This window comes from Taudactylus pleione, unplaced genomic scaffold (genome assembly GCF_031769625.1).
Source record: "Taudactylus pleione unplaced genomic scaffold, aTauple2 ptg000889l, whole genome shotgun sequence".
Classification (NCBI taxonomy): domain Eukaryota; kingdom Metazoa; phylum Chordata; class Amphibia; order Anura; family Myobatrachidae; genus Taudactylus; species Taudactylus pleione.
In genome coordinates this window covers 252231-267814 of record NW_028285290.1, presented here as the reverse complement: position 1 = coordinate 267814, position 15584 = coordinate 252231, and the positions used below count along the sequence as shown (strand labels likewise).

Here is a 15584-nt window from a genome sequence, read left to right as displayed (position 1 = left end):
GAAATTAAGATGGGTTTAGCAGTTTTACATGGTCAAACCCAGTCTCATAGTCGGCGATAATTAATGAGCACCCAGAACAATTGAATAGCAAACTGGGTGCTCATTAATTATCACACCCAAAAACAAAAAAAAAAACCCACAATCCACATTTGAATCCCCCCCCCCCCCACCCCATGGATTCCAGAACCTGCATTGCTAAATGAACAGATACTGACGGCTGTGAACAAAACCTGTGTATCTGCAACTGAAGGGCCGCAATCTTGTATGGCAAATATATTCCGTGCCAGAGAATCCAAGCATGCCCCTAGATGCACCATCTGTTGCCCTGGAAGAAGAAGACTTCCAATTTATGATCCAGCTGTGTCTGTGTAGACAGGCAATAGTCAGTCTGAGATGATGCTGCAACACTTGGAGATTACTCCAATAACAGGAGATCGTCCAGGTATGGTAGTATTCATGACCCCCTGACACCTGAGGCAGGCTGTCATTACTGCAATGATTTTGGGCTGTTGATAAACCAAAAGGCAGTGCCTGAAATTGGAATGTTTCTGCAGCACCGCAAGCCGCAGAAACAGTTGTTGGGACGGTGTAATTGGACATTCAGGATTTATATCTACATGTGCCAAAGACACCACAAAATCCCCAGTTTCCATTGCTAACACAATTGACCAAAGGGTTTCCATACGAAACTTGGGCATCCAGATAGATGTGTTGAGTCCCTTTAGGTTCAGAATAGGCTGGTAAGACCCATTGGGTTTTTGAAGCAAACAGGCTGGAAAAACACTTTCCTAACTGATTCACTGGGACCTGGATTATTACCAGATACCAGCAGAGTGAATAGCCTGCTGAAGGGCCAAGGCTTTCACAGACTCCGCTGCCGGAGTTGTGCAGAAAAACATTTGCGGGGGACTTCTCCAGAAAGTAAGGGTGTACCCCTGGGAGACCACCTCCCGTAACCATGCGTCTGTTAGATGCCAGGTGTCTGAAAACTGAAGAAGTCAGCCTCCTACCCTGGATCCCCCAGGGGGAGGCCCACCCCATCAGGCTGTAGGTTCATCCTTTGACCTGGAAACCGGTTGTCAGTTTGGCCAGAATTTGTTAGATTGCAGTTTCCTGCACGAACTGGTTCTGGAAGAAGGCTGGCCGAAAGGCAGTCATCCTATGTCTGGGAGCAAATGCTGAAGGTAGACCAGCTGTCTTAGAGGCTGCCAACGTAGCCACAATCTTGTCCAGTTCTGTGCCAAACAGAATGCCTCCCGTAAACGGAAGGGATTCCAGGGCTTTTTTGAACCCTGCTTCGGCTTTCCAGTCCCTTAACCAAAGGGCTCTGCGAGCCAAAACAGACTGCTGATGCTTTAGAGCAGGGATGAGGAACCTCAGGCCCTGGGGCTGTATACAGCCTGTGGAATCATTTGGTCTGGCCCTCAGAGCTTTTTTCCTGCGAGCCTCATCTGGCTAGCAGGGTGCCCAGAATGGCACCCTGCAGCCAGTATTATTCATAATCAGTTATTTATATAGTGCACACATTCTGCAGTTCTTTACAGAGAATATTTTGCCATTCACTGGCCAGTCCCTGCCCCAGTGGAGCTTACAATCTATATTCCCTACCACATGCCCAAACATACACACTACGGTCAATTTTGTGGGGAGCCAATTAACCTACCAGTATATTTTTGGAGTGTGGGAGGAAACCGGAGTACCTGGAGGAAACCCATGCAAGCACAGGGAGAATATACAAACTCCACACAGTTTGGGCCATAGTGGGAATCAAACCCATGACCTCAGTGCTACGAGGTAGTAACGCTAACCATTACACCATCTGTGCTGCCCAAACAATGCAGCAGTGCTGCCAGGAGCATCCTTAGGACCCTTTTGACTGTACACTGCTGCCCTTACACCTCCCCTGAGCATCCTTAGGATGCTCTGGGTATTGTTGTAATTAATGGTGATTGCGGCCCCGCCCCGTGTGACGTCACATTGAGGGACCGTGGCCTGCAAATGATGTTCTATATATCAAAATGGCCCTCGACAGGAAAAAGGATCCCCACCCCTGCTTTAGAGGATTATATACCAGCATCCAACGCTGCCTCTCCCAAATAGGATGCTGCCTCCTTAATATAGGAGATAATGTCCCGCTGTTCCCTGGAAGAGTCTTCCAGTGCCTTAATCCATTCCTCAATGGCTTTAGAAACCTAGGCCGTAGCCATGGCCAGGCGAGTAACAGCTCCTGATAGAGAAAAGACTGCCTTGAGACAGGCTTCAAGTCTCCTATCCTTGGAACCCTTGAGAGGATGCAGCTGGTATGGGCAATGTGGCACATTTGGTCAGGAGCGCCACATGCGTGTCTGATGGCGGAACTTCCCATTTAACGCACTTGTCTGATGGAGAGGGGTATAAGGCTGCAACCTTTTTTGTAATATGGAATTTCCTACATGGAGAACTCAATGCTGCCCCCGTAAGTTCCAAGAGGTGCTCAGATTTGGGAAATTCAGCCTTCACCACTTTCTGGCATTTGAATACTGTAGCCTCTTTGTACTGGCTCTTAATCATCTATGTTTAGCACAGCTTTGAATGCCCTACTCAGGGAGGGAACCTCTGCTGTTGGAATATGTTCCTCCTCTCCCACAAGAGATTCCAGAGAGGAGTCCTGTATATCCCCACACATCAGAAGATGTACCAGAATCAGCAGGCTGGACTGAGTGATAGTATGAGGCAGACCACCTTCTGGCTGTACCGGTCTAGCTGCTTGCAGCGTTTGCTGAAAAGCTTAAGAGGATGAAGCCATAACCTGACCTGAGTGAGCAGACATGTCCATCCAAGACCGATGCATAGGGGGCATAAACATAGTAGGTTGCAGTTGATGAGGAAACCCCATCATCAGGACTGATCTAGGAGCCAACAACCGATCTGCAACCTGCACCATGATCTGGGAAAAGGAAGCCCAAGGGGGTTCCTGCCCAGAAGCTGGTAGGTTTGACTGATATGGTGACTCCTTAAAAACAGTGACCTCATAATCCATCTTTTATGAAATCCTGTGGGGATAACCCCGCTTTGCAGGCCATGCATGACACCAGCACCTGTTTCTTATTTTCATTGGACATAATATCACCAGTGTTCTGCAAAGTCTTTATGTGTTAATGTTTCACACCCAAATATAACCCACACACCTGTAGTAGAGTGTTTATGAGGGGAAACAGTAGTGATAGCTTATAATAGTGTTATTCAGAAATAAAAATTAAAAATAAAATGCAGTATGAAAAAACCCAGCAGAATCACAAATCACATGCAATGATACACAATATCTATATGCAGAAAGTTCTTTAGTCAACTACAAACAGCCTCAGGCCAAGTAGGATATGGAGCTCTGTATGACCTGATCACCGTAGGAGATGTATACAGGGAGACTGACCCAACTTCCTGAGAACATAGCCACCGAGCGCGCCTGAGAGTGGTCTCTGGCCGACTCAGAGGGAGGCTGGGAGGAGCAACCAAGACGCTTCGAATCTGGACCAGCGTCTGGGTCAAAGGAGGGGAGAGTGTACCACCCCTGTATGGATCCACCTGGCACACTGACATGGCCACCACCATGTACTTATCCACCAGCTGTCAGGATCCCTCATGTCCCGGTGGTCTAGTGTGGGAGGCAGTTTTTCACGTGGCTCTTCACTACAGCGTCCTCCGGCAAGTCTCCACCGGAGTCATGGACTGCCACGTGGTTCCTCGCGTCAGCAGCCGTGGGAAACAAACTTACTCACGTCCCCGGCTGCAGTCTGAGACCTGCTGAAAATCGCCACAGTTCCCTCACTGGTGGTGCGCCACCGGCGAAGGAAGACTGAGTAGGAAGCACGGGCGTCCATACGGATGCTGAGCCGGTCAGCTCGTGACACTTACTCATGGAGAAAAAAAAACCAAAAAACCACATACTTGTTTGGGACTGCGGCAGCAGTCCCACTGTCAGCAATGTGCACTCCTGCGCACCAAACAAAAAACTAACAGGATATATATTGTCGAAGCTGGATTATTGGCTGAGACAAGATCAGTTTAAAATTGAATCGCAGCGACACCATCATGCGACTGGCAGCAAGACACCATCTTGGAAATGAGATCGCAAGATGCCATTTTGCGAATGGCCGCCCAAGAGCCATTTTAGTTAAACTCACAATTAAGTACATATGGCGATTTTAATATTAGCACCATGCGATTGTATCTTTCACCATTTCTCATATACACATTAATACGCACCATATGCGCTGTTAACTAGTCGCATATTAGCGAATGCATAAGATCCTATATAAAAGCGCTGTTTATTAGCTTTATGCGCACGCATCTGCACCAAGTTAACTAGCGTCCTTATATCAAACCCCGCATACTCACACATTACATATCTACATACAAGGTTTCATAAGCTATTAAGATTTAAGTTTGTTAATTTAGTATAAATGCTGTGAAATAAAGATTGTTTGGTAACCAAGGTTTTATACATAAGTAAGCAGTGTTTGGTTTTGTACTGATGCGTACTCTTTCCACAGTATTCCGGTATTATCGGTGGGGAGATCGCATCATGCATTCTCAACTTATGGACCGCAGAGACTTCAAGCAACAAAATGTATATTTTATTAACAACTGTTAGGATGATGCATGCAGCGGGAATCCAGGGACCCTCAGTTGTCGGAGGCTGGGCTGGGTCTATTTGAATCAGCCTGTTAAACGCTCTGTAACAGATGTATCCCCTTTGGGAACCAATGGCAGCAGCAACAAACTTCCCTATTGTTTTGTCTATTCCTGGGGGGTATAAATATGTGTGCTCCCACACTGGGTCTTAGTTTTCGTGCTGAATGCTGATTGATGAAGGGGTTTCTTGCTGATGCCTAACATCTGGTCCGGAAGCGCTGCGTATGTATACTGTACTTGGGTCTGTATAATTCCTTTGCGCCAAATTGTGTCTGGATCAATAGCGTGTAACTGACTACTTTTACTTGAATAAAACTTGTGCTTTAGAACCACAGATTCCAGGACTGAAGTCTTTATTTACTGTATGACTGTACGCAAATTAGCGTCATCCTTAAAAGGTATAGGCAGGATATTAGAAGGTATAGGAAGGAGTGTATAGAGGTTCTGATTCAGTGTGTGTGTGTATATATCAAGGACCCTAAAGAACAAAGAATTATAATAACTTTACCAACCAGTGAGCTTCTCTCCAAGGCTTGATACTCTCCCATGTATCTAAAATTTGGGATATCCCCTCGAAAAACACCAGTTTTCATAGACTACACGCAATGACCAAGGATCCCCTGAATGCATGTATGGGGGAACACAGCAGCTATCGCTCCATGTTACAGTCTGTCAGCAGAAAGCACATGCAGTAGAATGGCAGTCTACCGATCGCAGTTCTCTAACATAGCAGCTCTGATAGCGATGTCTGGATGTGATCAGGGCACAGCCAGATTATTTCTTACCATGGCAATAAGAAATTAAGGATAATTTTATTGCAATATCTAAAAAAGGATAGTTTTAGAATAGAAAGTGTTCATATTCATATAAAGGTTTAAATGGGTAGTGAACATACCACAAGCTAGGGAAGGTCCACACTTCCAGCAAGCAATCTGGAAAGGGTAGTTCCAGGCGCCAATCCCTACACAAACTCCAAGAGGTTCCCTCCTTGTATAAGCAAATGATCCTCCTGGAAGCTGCACATGCTGGCCTGTAGGTGGGGAGAGAGGGGAAAATATAAATAACTGCAACATAACTAGTCAGTCAAGTGACCACCACACAGACAGTATTTCAGAAGAGTGGTTTTCAAGGTAAAAACTACTATCCTTAGCAGTCATTTTGTCTATAGATGTGTTTTAAAGGGGTCAATTAAAATGTTAAAGGGTATAGAATGGTCTTAGATCATAACTTTCTGGTTAAATACACAGCATAAGAAAATTATTTGTCCTGGGAATGGATGTTGACAATAAGTGAGAAAGAAAGTCTTAACCCATAGATGCCAATCGGTTAACCATAGAATGTTGGTGCAGCTCTATATACTGTAGGCAAGTGGCTGCTTATTTATGGATTTACTTTCATAGGGCATCTCATGGCATGAGTGTGCACACACACACACCTTAGAGCAATCTGAATAAGCTTTTGTTATGAGCATTGAGGGTCCTAAGGTAGCTAGTACCATTACTCTAAATATTTCAGTTCTTAATATCCAACCCAACTCAAATTACAGCCACAGCTTAATCCTTGGAATATGAATGTTTTTGAGTGAGAGAGACCTTTGAGAGACTCACTTGTTACCAGATCCAAATCTTAGATTGCCCCTGTCCTTACAACCTGGGGCAGAATGCAGCAAAGGCAAAAATATAGTCAAACCTCCAAATAGGATTTTGCCCAATTTTACATATGCAGAGCTTTGGGAAGTGAAACTTTCAGGAGCTTGGTCCTGGTTAGGCAACAACTATTAGTTTGACCCTCACACTTCTAGAATAATTTGAAGAAACTAAAAAAAAGGGGGAAATTGATTTGAAAAGGTTACAGATGTGTCCTCACTCATCTTTGCTGCAGTCGCACCAAACTGTATACAATCGGGAAGCCGGCTGCCTAAGGAGGGTTAAGGTAAGGTTAGTTTATACTTACCTTAGCGACGATCGGGATTTCCAGCGCTGTCGGGCTTCCGCTGCCGGGAATAGATTCCCGCCAAACAGTCCCCCATGGATTTTAAATTTAGATACACTTCATCCTAATGGACTCAATGAGACATTGGATTATACATGCATGGACTAATATGTGCTCATATTCCAAGCATTCCAAGTCCCATTAATCACAACTGAAATGTCTAAGTGAGTTGGTTTTACTGTGTATATTGGAGATTAACACACTTCTCTGTGGGAGATTAGAAATGCAAGGATCTGCTTCCACTTCAACATGGAACAGATGGCCCAATTCAGACCTGCTCGCTAGGCTGCGTTCGCTCGTAGCTGCCTATGGTTTGCAGTCTGTGCAAGCAGTGCAGTGCACATGCGAACTAGTCCAGGTGATCGGGAAGAGTTAGCTTGCTGCGCATAGATAGCTCGATAGCCTGCGTGATAGGACAAGTAGTCTGTGGGTGGTAACAGGTTGGTCGATGGAAACTGGGAAGTGGTGCTGAGAATGGAAGCATGCCTGAACATCTCAATGCCGTTTCAGAGGCGTGCACAATTGATAGAGCATCATAATATAAGTTGGATTGGACACTTGGATGCAATTGCAGTGCTTGTGGTTGACCATACCCTACTGTAAGTGCTTCAGTGTGAAATCCAACCGATGGTACTCGTTGTTACCGATGGTTGCATACACTTCCTGGACATGATGTGCATTAGTGGGTGTCTTAAGACAGGCTGGTGGGCATCTGCATACACATTGCGAACACACGCCAAGACAGTGGGCGTTATGTCCTGCCGTGCGATCGCCTGCCTTTGCATACTCTGGGTTTGAGCGTATACATCTAGTGAGCAGGTCTGAATTGAGCCGAAAGTTTGCTGCTGCAAGTTGGTCTGTAACAAAGGTCTTTGATCCATGCTGAATATAGAGATACATAGTTGAATGGCCCTTTGTCAATTATACCCATGTTTTTTTTTTTAAATATGAAAATTGTCATATGAAGAAATTGTGTGCTGCATAGTTTTAAATAAAAACAAACATTGAATATGAATACCGCTAATAGGTTTAGAAGGAAAGTTTTCTGGTAGTCCTCAGTTAGGGATAAAGAACACTTATTTACTCTTAGTATTTGGTATTGAGAAGCCTCACAAAAAAATAAAGATTTCATAAGAATCTGTTTAGATTGACAGATCTGTGGTAACATTAACCAACAGAAATCTTTTCATATCGCTCATTTGAGATGCTGAAAACTTAAAATTGTAAAATTGCATTCATTTGGGTTAGATTAACACTACTTTAAAAGAAGGGTTTGAAAGTCAAACTAAGGGTGGGATGTACCAAGATGAAAATGCGGTAAAACCCCAAAAATGCAATTTCAGGGGTTTTACTGCATTCACCTTCAGGTGATGTTACCAAATAGAAGCCTATGGGCTTTATCAGGATGCTCTACATGCGCAGGACGCCGCCAGAAGCACTTCTGGATGTTAAGCCCAGAAGTCCCTCTGACCAGAGCCACAGCAAAGGACAGCTCTTATCGGGAGATTAAATTTTTAGCATAGATTGATCTCATTGCTGCATTCATGCATCTGTGACTTATTGATTTTATATTCTCAGGTGCATGCGCAGTACTGGTGAGCCCTCCGATGCCCCTTTGCACTGCACTGCTGCCCCGCATGCCTGCAGCAGTCTCATTCTGCACCTCCAAAAACAACCTCCTGCGTGATGGCCCCTCTTCCACCTGCGTTAGTGTACCATTTTGTTGCCCTTCTCCCCTGCAGATGGCCCGGTTTGCGCCTCCAAACCCAGATAGTTAATTAAAAAAAAAAAAAAAAAAAAACTTACGGCTTCACATGCCCCATTAAGGCTTCTTACACATTATCTGAAATTTCACAAACCCTATTGAATTTTTGCCAGTCAAACTTCAAAATGTAATTTCATTGCTATCATTAAGGCTGACTCCTTAATGTATGTGTTCCTTGCGTAATACAGATATGGTATGCCATCACACCCTGTAGTGAACTGCAGATTCAGCACTCAGAGTGAGATTGCTGTCACTCACAAAATGGTGGAGCTGCTAATTCAGATTTGTGTGCTCATTGGAATACACATGCAGTCTATGCAACTGAGGTCTCAGCAGAACTGTACAGATGTGATGAGTATGGTGGATGGAGAAGAAAGAAAGAAAGGCGTGGAGAGGGTGAATATTAAGCAGTATAGATGGGGTGAGCTAAAGTGATGCAGATAGGTTGAAAACTGGTGTACATGGGGGAGTGGCACGGTTTGGGGGAACAGAGCAACATTAATGGGGAATACAGAGTGGCATGGATGCAGGAAGATAAATGAGGGGAAGACAGTGACATGGCTGGGGGCAAGGCAGTGATGCAGATGGAAGGAAACAGTGGCACGGATGCAGGAAGACAGGGCGGTGCACATGGGAAAAGTCATTTGTGCAGATGAGGGCATGCAGTCTAGCACAGTAGGGACAGCAAACAGCTGTAGGGATTGGAAAGTTATAGCAGCATGGAGGCAAAGTTAGTGTACATGCATAGGCAGTATGATAGTTTTAGCAATTAGGAAGCTGAATGTGTATAATGAGCGAGATGGATGTATTGAGTGAGAAGGATGTTGGAACCCAGTGGGATTATTTTGGTGACTGAATGGGAAGATTGTGGGCACTGAGTGAGATGTGTGCCAATAACTACTCAGACCTCAGATGCATAGACTATGGGTATTCCAATGAGCACACAATTCTGTGAATTAGCAGCTCCACCATTTTGTAAGTGACAGCAATCTTACTCTATGAGAGTGCTGAATCTGCAGTTAACCACATGGTATCATGGCATACCATAGCTGTATTACGCAAGGAACAAGTCAGCCTTAACAATCGTAATTTCATTGCTTTTTGAAGTTTGACTGGCAGAAATTCCATAGGTTTTGTGAAATTTCATATCATGTGTAAGAAGCCTTAACGGGACATGTGAAACCATAAGATTTTTTGACACACACACACACACTCTTGAGTAAACCCTCACTATAACATGCCCCCTGTATAACAAAGCTCTACAGATTAACTGTATTACCCATCACAGGGAAAATGACTGGACTGCTGCATGATTGGGACCCAGCTTTAGTTAGTGAGGGATGGGGATGTATTTCTGGTAGTGAGGACATTAATTGGATATAAGTGTCATGTTATATTACAGAGTGACTGCACAAAGTGTAAAAAAAATTAAACTTGTTAATTAACAAATTAGTACAAATTCCTGGCTTGAAAAGTCTGAGCCCATACATCAATTGTCTGATTCTTCTAATGAGATTTAAGACGACCGGCAAAGTCAAAAATGTTCAAATCCCCAATCATTTTTGGGTTGGATTCGACAAAACAAGGATTTCAAACATGTTGACTTTTGCCAATACTCAAACACAATCATCTGCAAGATGGAGCATTGCAGATAGATTCTTTATGCAAGACAAGAAAATGGGATTCAAAAAGGAGTTTAATATTCAGCATAAGAAAAGAAAAATCTATCTATAACTCCTAAATAAACACTTACCAGCCATACTCCCAGCAAGACCAGCATAATACTCCAAGGTCTGCCAGGAAATCTCAATGTCCACTCTAGCCTCAAAGATGGATTTCCCATTGTTAATAGTTTCCATTGTAGCAAGTTCTTCACTGCGCTCCTGTAATAAAGATTTAACCATTAGCAGAGAGTTTTACCCAATTTCCAAAGTGTTTGTATTGCATCAATTTTGTCAGTAGCAATCTTAATTTTTTTGATTAGTAAATGAAATAGATCCTCCCCTTGCCTAGTACAGACAGGGAGAACAGGATTAAAATGTGAAACCACCATCACTGCTCATTGTAGATTAGGTAAATTTGGGTTTAACCACTTGTGTAAACATTACAGCAAGCCACTTTTTTCACAATTGCAAATATATGCTTCTATTTTAGATTTGTAGCGATTTCTCATAAGCACTTACTATATAATGGAGGAGGGGGGGGGGGGGGTTGGGGGAGTAAGGCGATTTTATAGCCTAGTACTTAAATATCCACATGTATGACACAATTTTTTGTAAAGAATTACGTATGGTGGCGCACCTTATACTACATTAAGGTTGTGTTATAAAAAAAAAAAAACAACGTTGAATTTCTAGTTTTTATGAATATTACCAAAATTTTATAGACAGCAAGTTTCTACAAGCTCAAATTCCAAATTATGCTTGCTGTATGTTTACAGTGGGCAGGTGAGAAGACAGTAAGATTTAAGAGAACATCACCCCTGAAAGATAAAGACAGAGAGACTGCTACGATTGCAAGCGGATTTAAAAAATAAAAATAAATAAGTCTGTTTATTGAATATTCCAGTCCTCATACAGAAAGGTAATATGGAAGGCACCAGGAAGATAATTTCAGAAGCAGCAACATAGTGCCAGCTATCTGCATGGTACGTATAATTGTATATCTCCCAGAATACATACCAGACGCCGGTGGTCAGAATCTAGATAGGGTTAGAATACCAAACACTTTGTTGGTTGGTATCCTAACCATCCCCATAATTACCCTAACTGGTGCCTGAACCTAACCCTCCCCCTAACCACAGTACTTACGGTCGGGACGCCAGTGCCGACCCGGTATTCTGACTAGTGTAAGGATTCTGGTGTTGGCATCTCTTGCACCATATCCCATAACTCCCTATGTGGATAATAGATCGAACTTAACAAGGGGTTTTTGGTTGTTAGGGAAGTAATTTGTGTCTATTTAATGGACAACTTACCTACATTAACCCATTCCCTTCAAATGGGAGAGCATCTTGTGATCAAGGTGACAAAGAACTGAATGAAGCTATTGGCACTGGGTACCCCAATATATTCAGTTAAGGCAAGAATTTAATCTTGCAGCCCTCAGACAACAAACCCTTAATAAAAACTTATAAGTATTTGTAAGTCAACATTAAGTATTGCTCATCTACGAGCATTGCAAAAGTTCTATTTTACAGCTCCAAGAGGACAGTGCTCAAGAGAGCAATAAAGTGAAGGAATAGGAATGTTTTGCCAATCTGTTTATTGGCTCATGTGTAGCCTTACAAAAAAAAAAAAAAAAAAGTTACTTTCTAACAATTAGTATAGGATTAAAGAGTAATTTAGTGTAAAGAGGAATGTTACTGCATGTAATTAGTCACTAGGCTAAATGCAAGCTGCTTATATGAACCTGTGATTTATCTCCACAGGTCAGATAGTACAGTATAGGGTGGATCCACCTTTAGAGTTTTGACATGAATTCAACATAAAATGTAAGAATTTGTATTTGCCACAGTAGATATAGTACAGGTGTCATTAGCAGTTTGTTCCCAATGAAAGACTTAGTAGCAGCCAGACAACTGTAGCCTACATTAAAGCTGGGTAGACAGTCTAATATTGAGCGGTCTGTACACTACACAATCTTGTGCACGACTGCCCAGATAGGTCATTTCCCTGCTGTATCCACAAGCATGGTGTTCCTCCAATTTTCAGATCGGCCTGCACTGCAGAAGATGCGACAAACGCCACTTGGGAGCTTAACACTATTGACCTGCTAATTTAACAGTGGATCTTATGCAGTCAGTCTGAAGTGGAGGAAGAAGCCAAATACTGTTCCTGGTTATCAGGGACAACCCTAGACCAAGATTTTGGTAGTTTTAAAAAGGAAGAGGCACAAACCCTGTTTAAGAGAACAGAGCAAGTTACACCCAAATAACCCTTAATTACTTAACCAACTCATATATTTAAGTTGTAACAAAGAGGGACATTTAATTCATATTTGAACTGTAACGAGTGGGTGTGGCCAATATTTTCAGTATAGACAGAATTAAGTGATCACAAAAAGTTTAGAGTTTGAAGCTGGAATAGACACATTCATCAAGTTGCATTTTCTATGTTCTCATGTAAAGGACAGCAAAACAGGTTAAATTACATCCACTTCCTTTGCCATAGCTATATTTCCATTACTTTACCTTGGGGTGGAAGAAGTCCCATTTCTTTTTGGGTATTTTAGGCTTTTAATATAAAAAAGGTTTATAGTTCTACACTATATTTTATCATCGTAATGTTGTACAGAGAGAGAGCATCCAAGATACTTTTCTTCCCTGCGCTCCCCTAGTCCAGCCAGCTAGTCTTCCCTGCATCCCTCCTAGTCCAGCCAGTCCACCCAACCAGCCTTCAACAACTGCCATGGAGATGGTCACAGATCAGTTTTTCTTGTAGGGTTTGTGATGTTTGCTACCATCGAATGGTAAAGATTTGATGGTGTTGTGATGGGTTTTTTTTATGCTGAGCGCTGCACTGAAATAGGGCTATTGCGCATGAAGGATCTTTTGCGCATGCAAACAAATTTTTTAATCTAAAAACTTTTAATGCAATGGTTACTTAGTGAAAGTTTTGATGGTGGGCTTCAGATGTCCATCCTTAATTACTGCCCCCACAGTCCAAACTGAGAATTTTTAAACCGAAGTAGCTCCACCAACATTATCCACAGCCCTGCCCACCTCTGCAGCATACCTCCGGGCAGAGGGGGCCCACAATTTCTGATGGCAGGCCTGATTCCTGCTGTTAAGTATGTTTTATGAATTATAGGTATATACTGTCAGTATGATTAGATTTAGTACCATATATGGAATATGATTGGACAAAGCGTGATATGTTGCTCTATATAAAGCACATTGGATGGGATGCAGCAGTGTTAGAAATGCGGTCAAACTCCGAAAATGTGAGTTTGACCGCATTCATATACACCAAGCCCTGGAATGCGATGAATTCCAGGGCATCTCAATCTTCTAAAGCCTATGGGCTTCTATTTGGAGTGCTGAGTGTTCCCTGCCAGCACAACCTCCCCCCCCACCTGTAGTGCGTGTCATTCTGTGCATGCATAAAATTACACCAGAGGGACCTCTGGGTCATAGACTGATTGAACAGTTGAACAGTGTATGCAGAGTATCACTTCCAGGAAAGTCTGGGTCAGCAGGGAGGCTGCCAGTGAGAAGTAGGCGAGGCAGGATACATTACTCCTGCTGAGGAGCTTGTGTAGAATGAACACCAGTTGGCCTCCAAGCACTGGGCAAACTCATCAGAAATGATGATGCAAGATGCAGTTAAGAAAAGGGCATAAGCCCCTCTGGGCAGTTGAAGGCGAGGAGGCAGATTGGATAGACAGTGCAGAGATATCCAACTAAAGGAGACTGGAGGATTTACTGTTCCTCATGGCATACAAGGGCTGCAGTGAGGCAGGGCTATTCTTCCACATCAGCCTTGGCTGTAGAGCAGATAAAGAATCCAGCTGCTGCACATAAACAGTTCTTACAGCAAGACTGGGCTCAGTCTGAGTTGTGTATTCAGAGGATGACAGGACCGCTGTGGAAGTTGGTAGTTACTACTTGCACTGCTCCGGCTGTCTCTGGGCAGAGGCAGATCACTGTCAGACTTTGGCCTAAGTAGTAGCGATAGAGGGTATGCAAATTAAGGGGATAACGGAGTGCCAATATGATGACCAGACGATCTTTATGGAGAGGAGACTACTATGGAGTCATATCTATTTCAGTCGAAGCTCCAAAAAGACAAGCTTTAGATCTTGACCATGAACAGACTGATGTATGGTCAGCAGGATGAGGATGTCCCTCTGTCTGCAGTGTCATGGTCTGACATCAGTCCCTGCACCATTTGTGTAGAGAATGAGTGTGGGGAGAGCAGCTCTCTGAAAGCCAGCAGCAGCAGGTTGGAGAGAATGATAGTGAAAGCACTGCTGAGGCAAGCTGAGAGTGGATCAGAAGTTGAGGACCATCAGGTAAGTATTTAAAGAAATTAAGGATGGAGGGGTATGTACAGAACAGTTTGCATGTACAGAATTCTGGTGGGGTGTATATTGTTACATTAAATAGGTAGTATCATGCTGGGCTGTTGCAGGGAATATATTATGAGGTGATGGGATAAAAGGTGTAAAACACTCACTTTCCATACAATGCAAAACATACCATTTATATTAAACCACGTCTAGCAGCCCAAGAGGGACCCACAGAACGAGTGGAATGAGCCTTAACAGAGGCTGGCACAGGTAAACCCTCCTGTGCATAAGCCTCACAAATAACGTAACGAAGCCAATGGGCTAACGTTTGTTTGTTGGCAAGCCAACCCCTCGTGAAAACCGAAGAGGACAAACAATGAATCAGATTTTCTAACCAAAGCAGTCCGGTCCACATAGATTCTAAGTGCCCGGACTACATCTAAGGAAGCCTCACCAACTGAAAGATCAGGTGACTGAAAAGCTGGCACAACAAGTTCCTGATTAATGTGGAACTTGGAAACCACTTTGGGCAAAAACTCACGACGAGTGCGGAGCACCGCTCTGTCCTGGTGAAAAAAAAAACAGAAAAGGAGGGCGACAGGAAAGCGCCCCCAATTCTGACACCCTCCTGGCAGAAGCAATTGCCAGGAGAAAAACGGTCTTAAATGTCAGCCACTTGAGTTCCACCGACTCAAGCGGCTCAAAAGGAGGACCCTGCAAGACCCGTAGTACCACCGCAAAGTCCCAAGGAGCCACCGGAGGCACGAAGCGAGGCTGGATCCGGAGAACACCCTGGAAAAAGGTGTGAACATCTGGCAGTGTAGCAATCAGTCGTTGAAACCACACGGACACAGCAGACACATGAACCTTCAGAGAGGCAAGGCGTAAGCCGAGGTCCAAACCTGATTGAAGGAACTCCAAGATTCTGGAAACCCGAACACCTGAGGATCATAGCTTCTTGATTCACACCACCGAAAGTAAGTGTGCCACACCCTATGGTAAATCCGTGCGGAAGCAGGCTTGCGTGCCCTAAACATGGTACCAATGACCGAACTGGAGAAACCCTGAGACCTTAAGACGGCTGTCTCAAGAGCCACGCTGTCAAAGACAGCTGACCCAGATCCGGGTAAAGGCAGGGCCCTTG

The 15584-nt window shown here is 43.7% G+C and overlaps 1 protein-coding gene across 1 annotated transcript in view; it reads right to left on the bottom strand.

Moving 5' to 3' along the window:
• Positions 1-15584, bottom strand: part of ALDH9A1 (aldehyde dehydrogenase 9 family member A1) — a 54372-nt gene that overhangs the window by 21456 nt on the left and 17332 nt on the right. The window contains exons 4-5 of the mRNA XM_088459052.1: positions 10182-10311; positions 5567-5701 (exon numbers count right to left, since the gene is read on the bottom strand). Of these exons, the coding sequence (XP_088315178.1) occupies positions 5567-5701; positions 10182-10311 (265 nt within the window). The remainder of the gene's footprint in view (positions 1-5566; positions 5702-10181; positions 10312-15584) is intronic.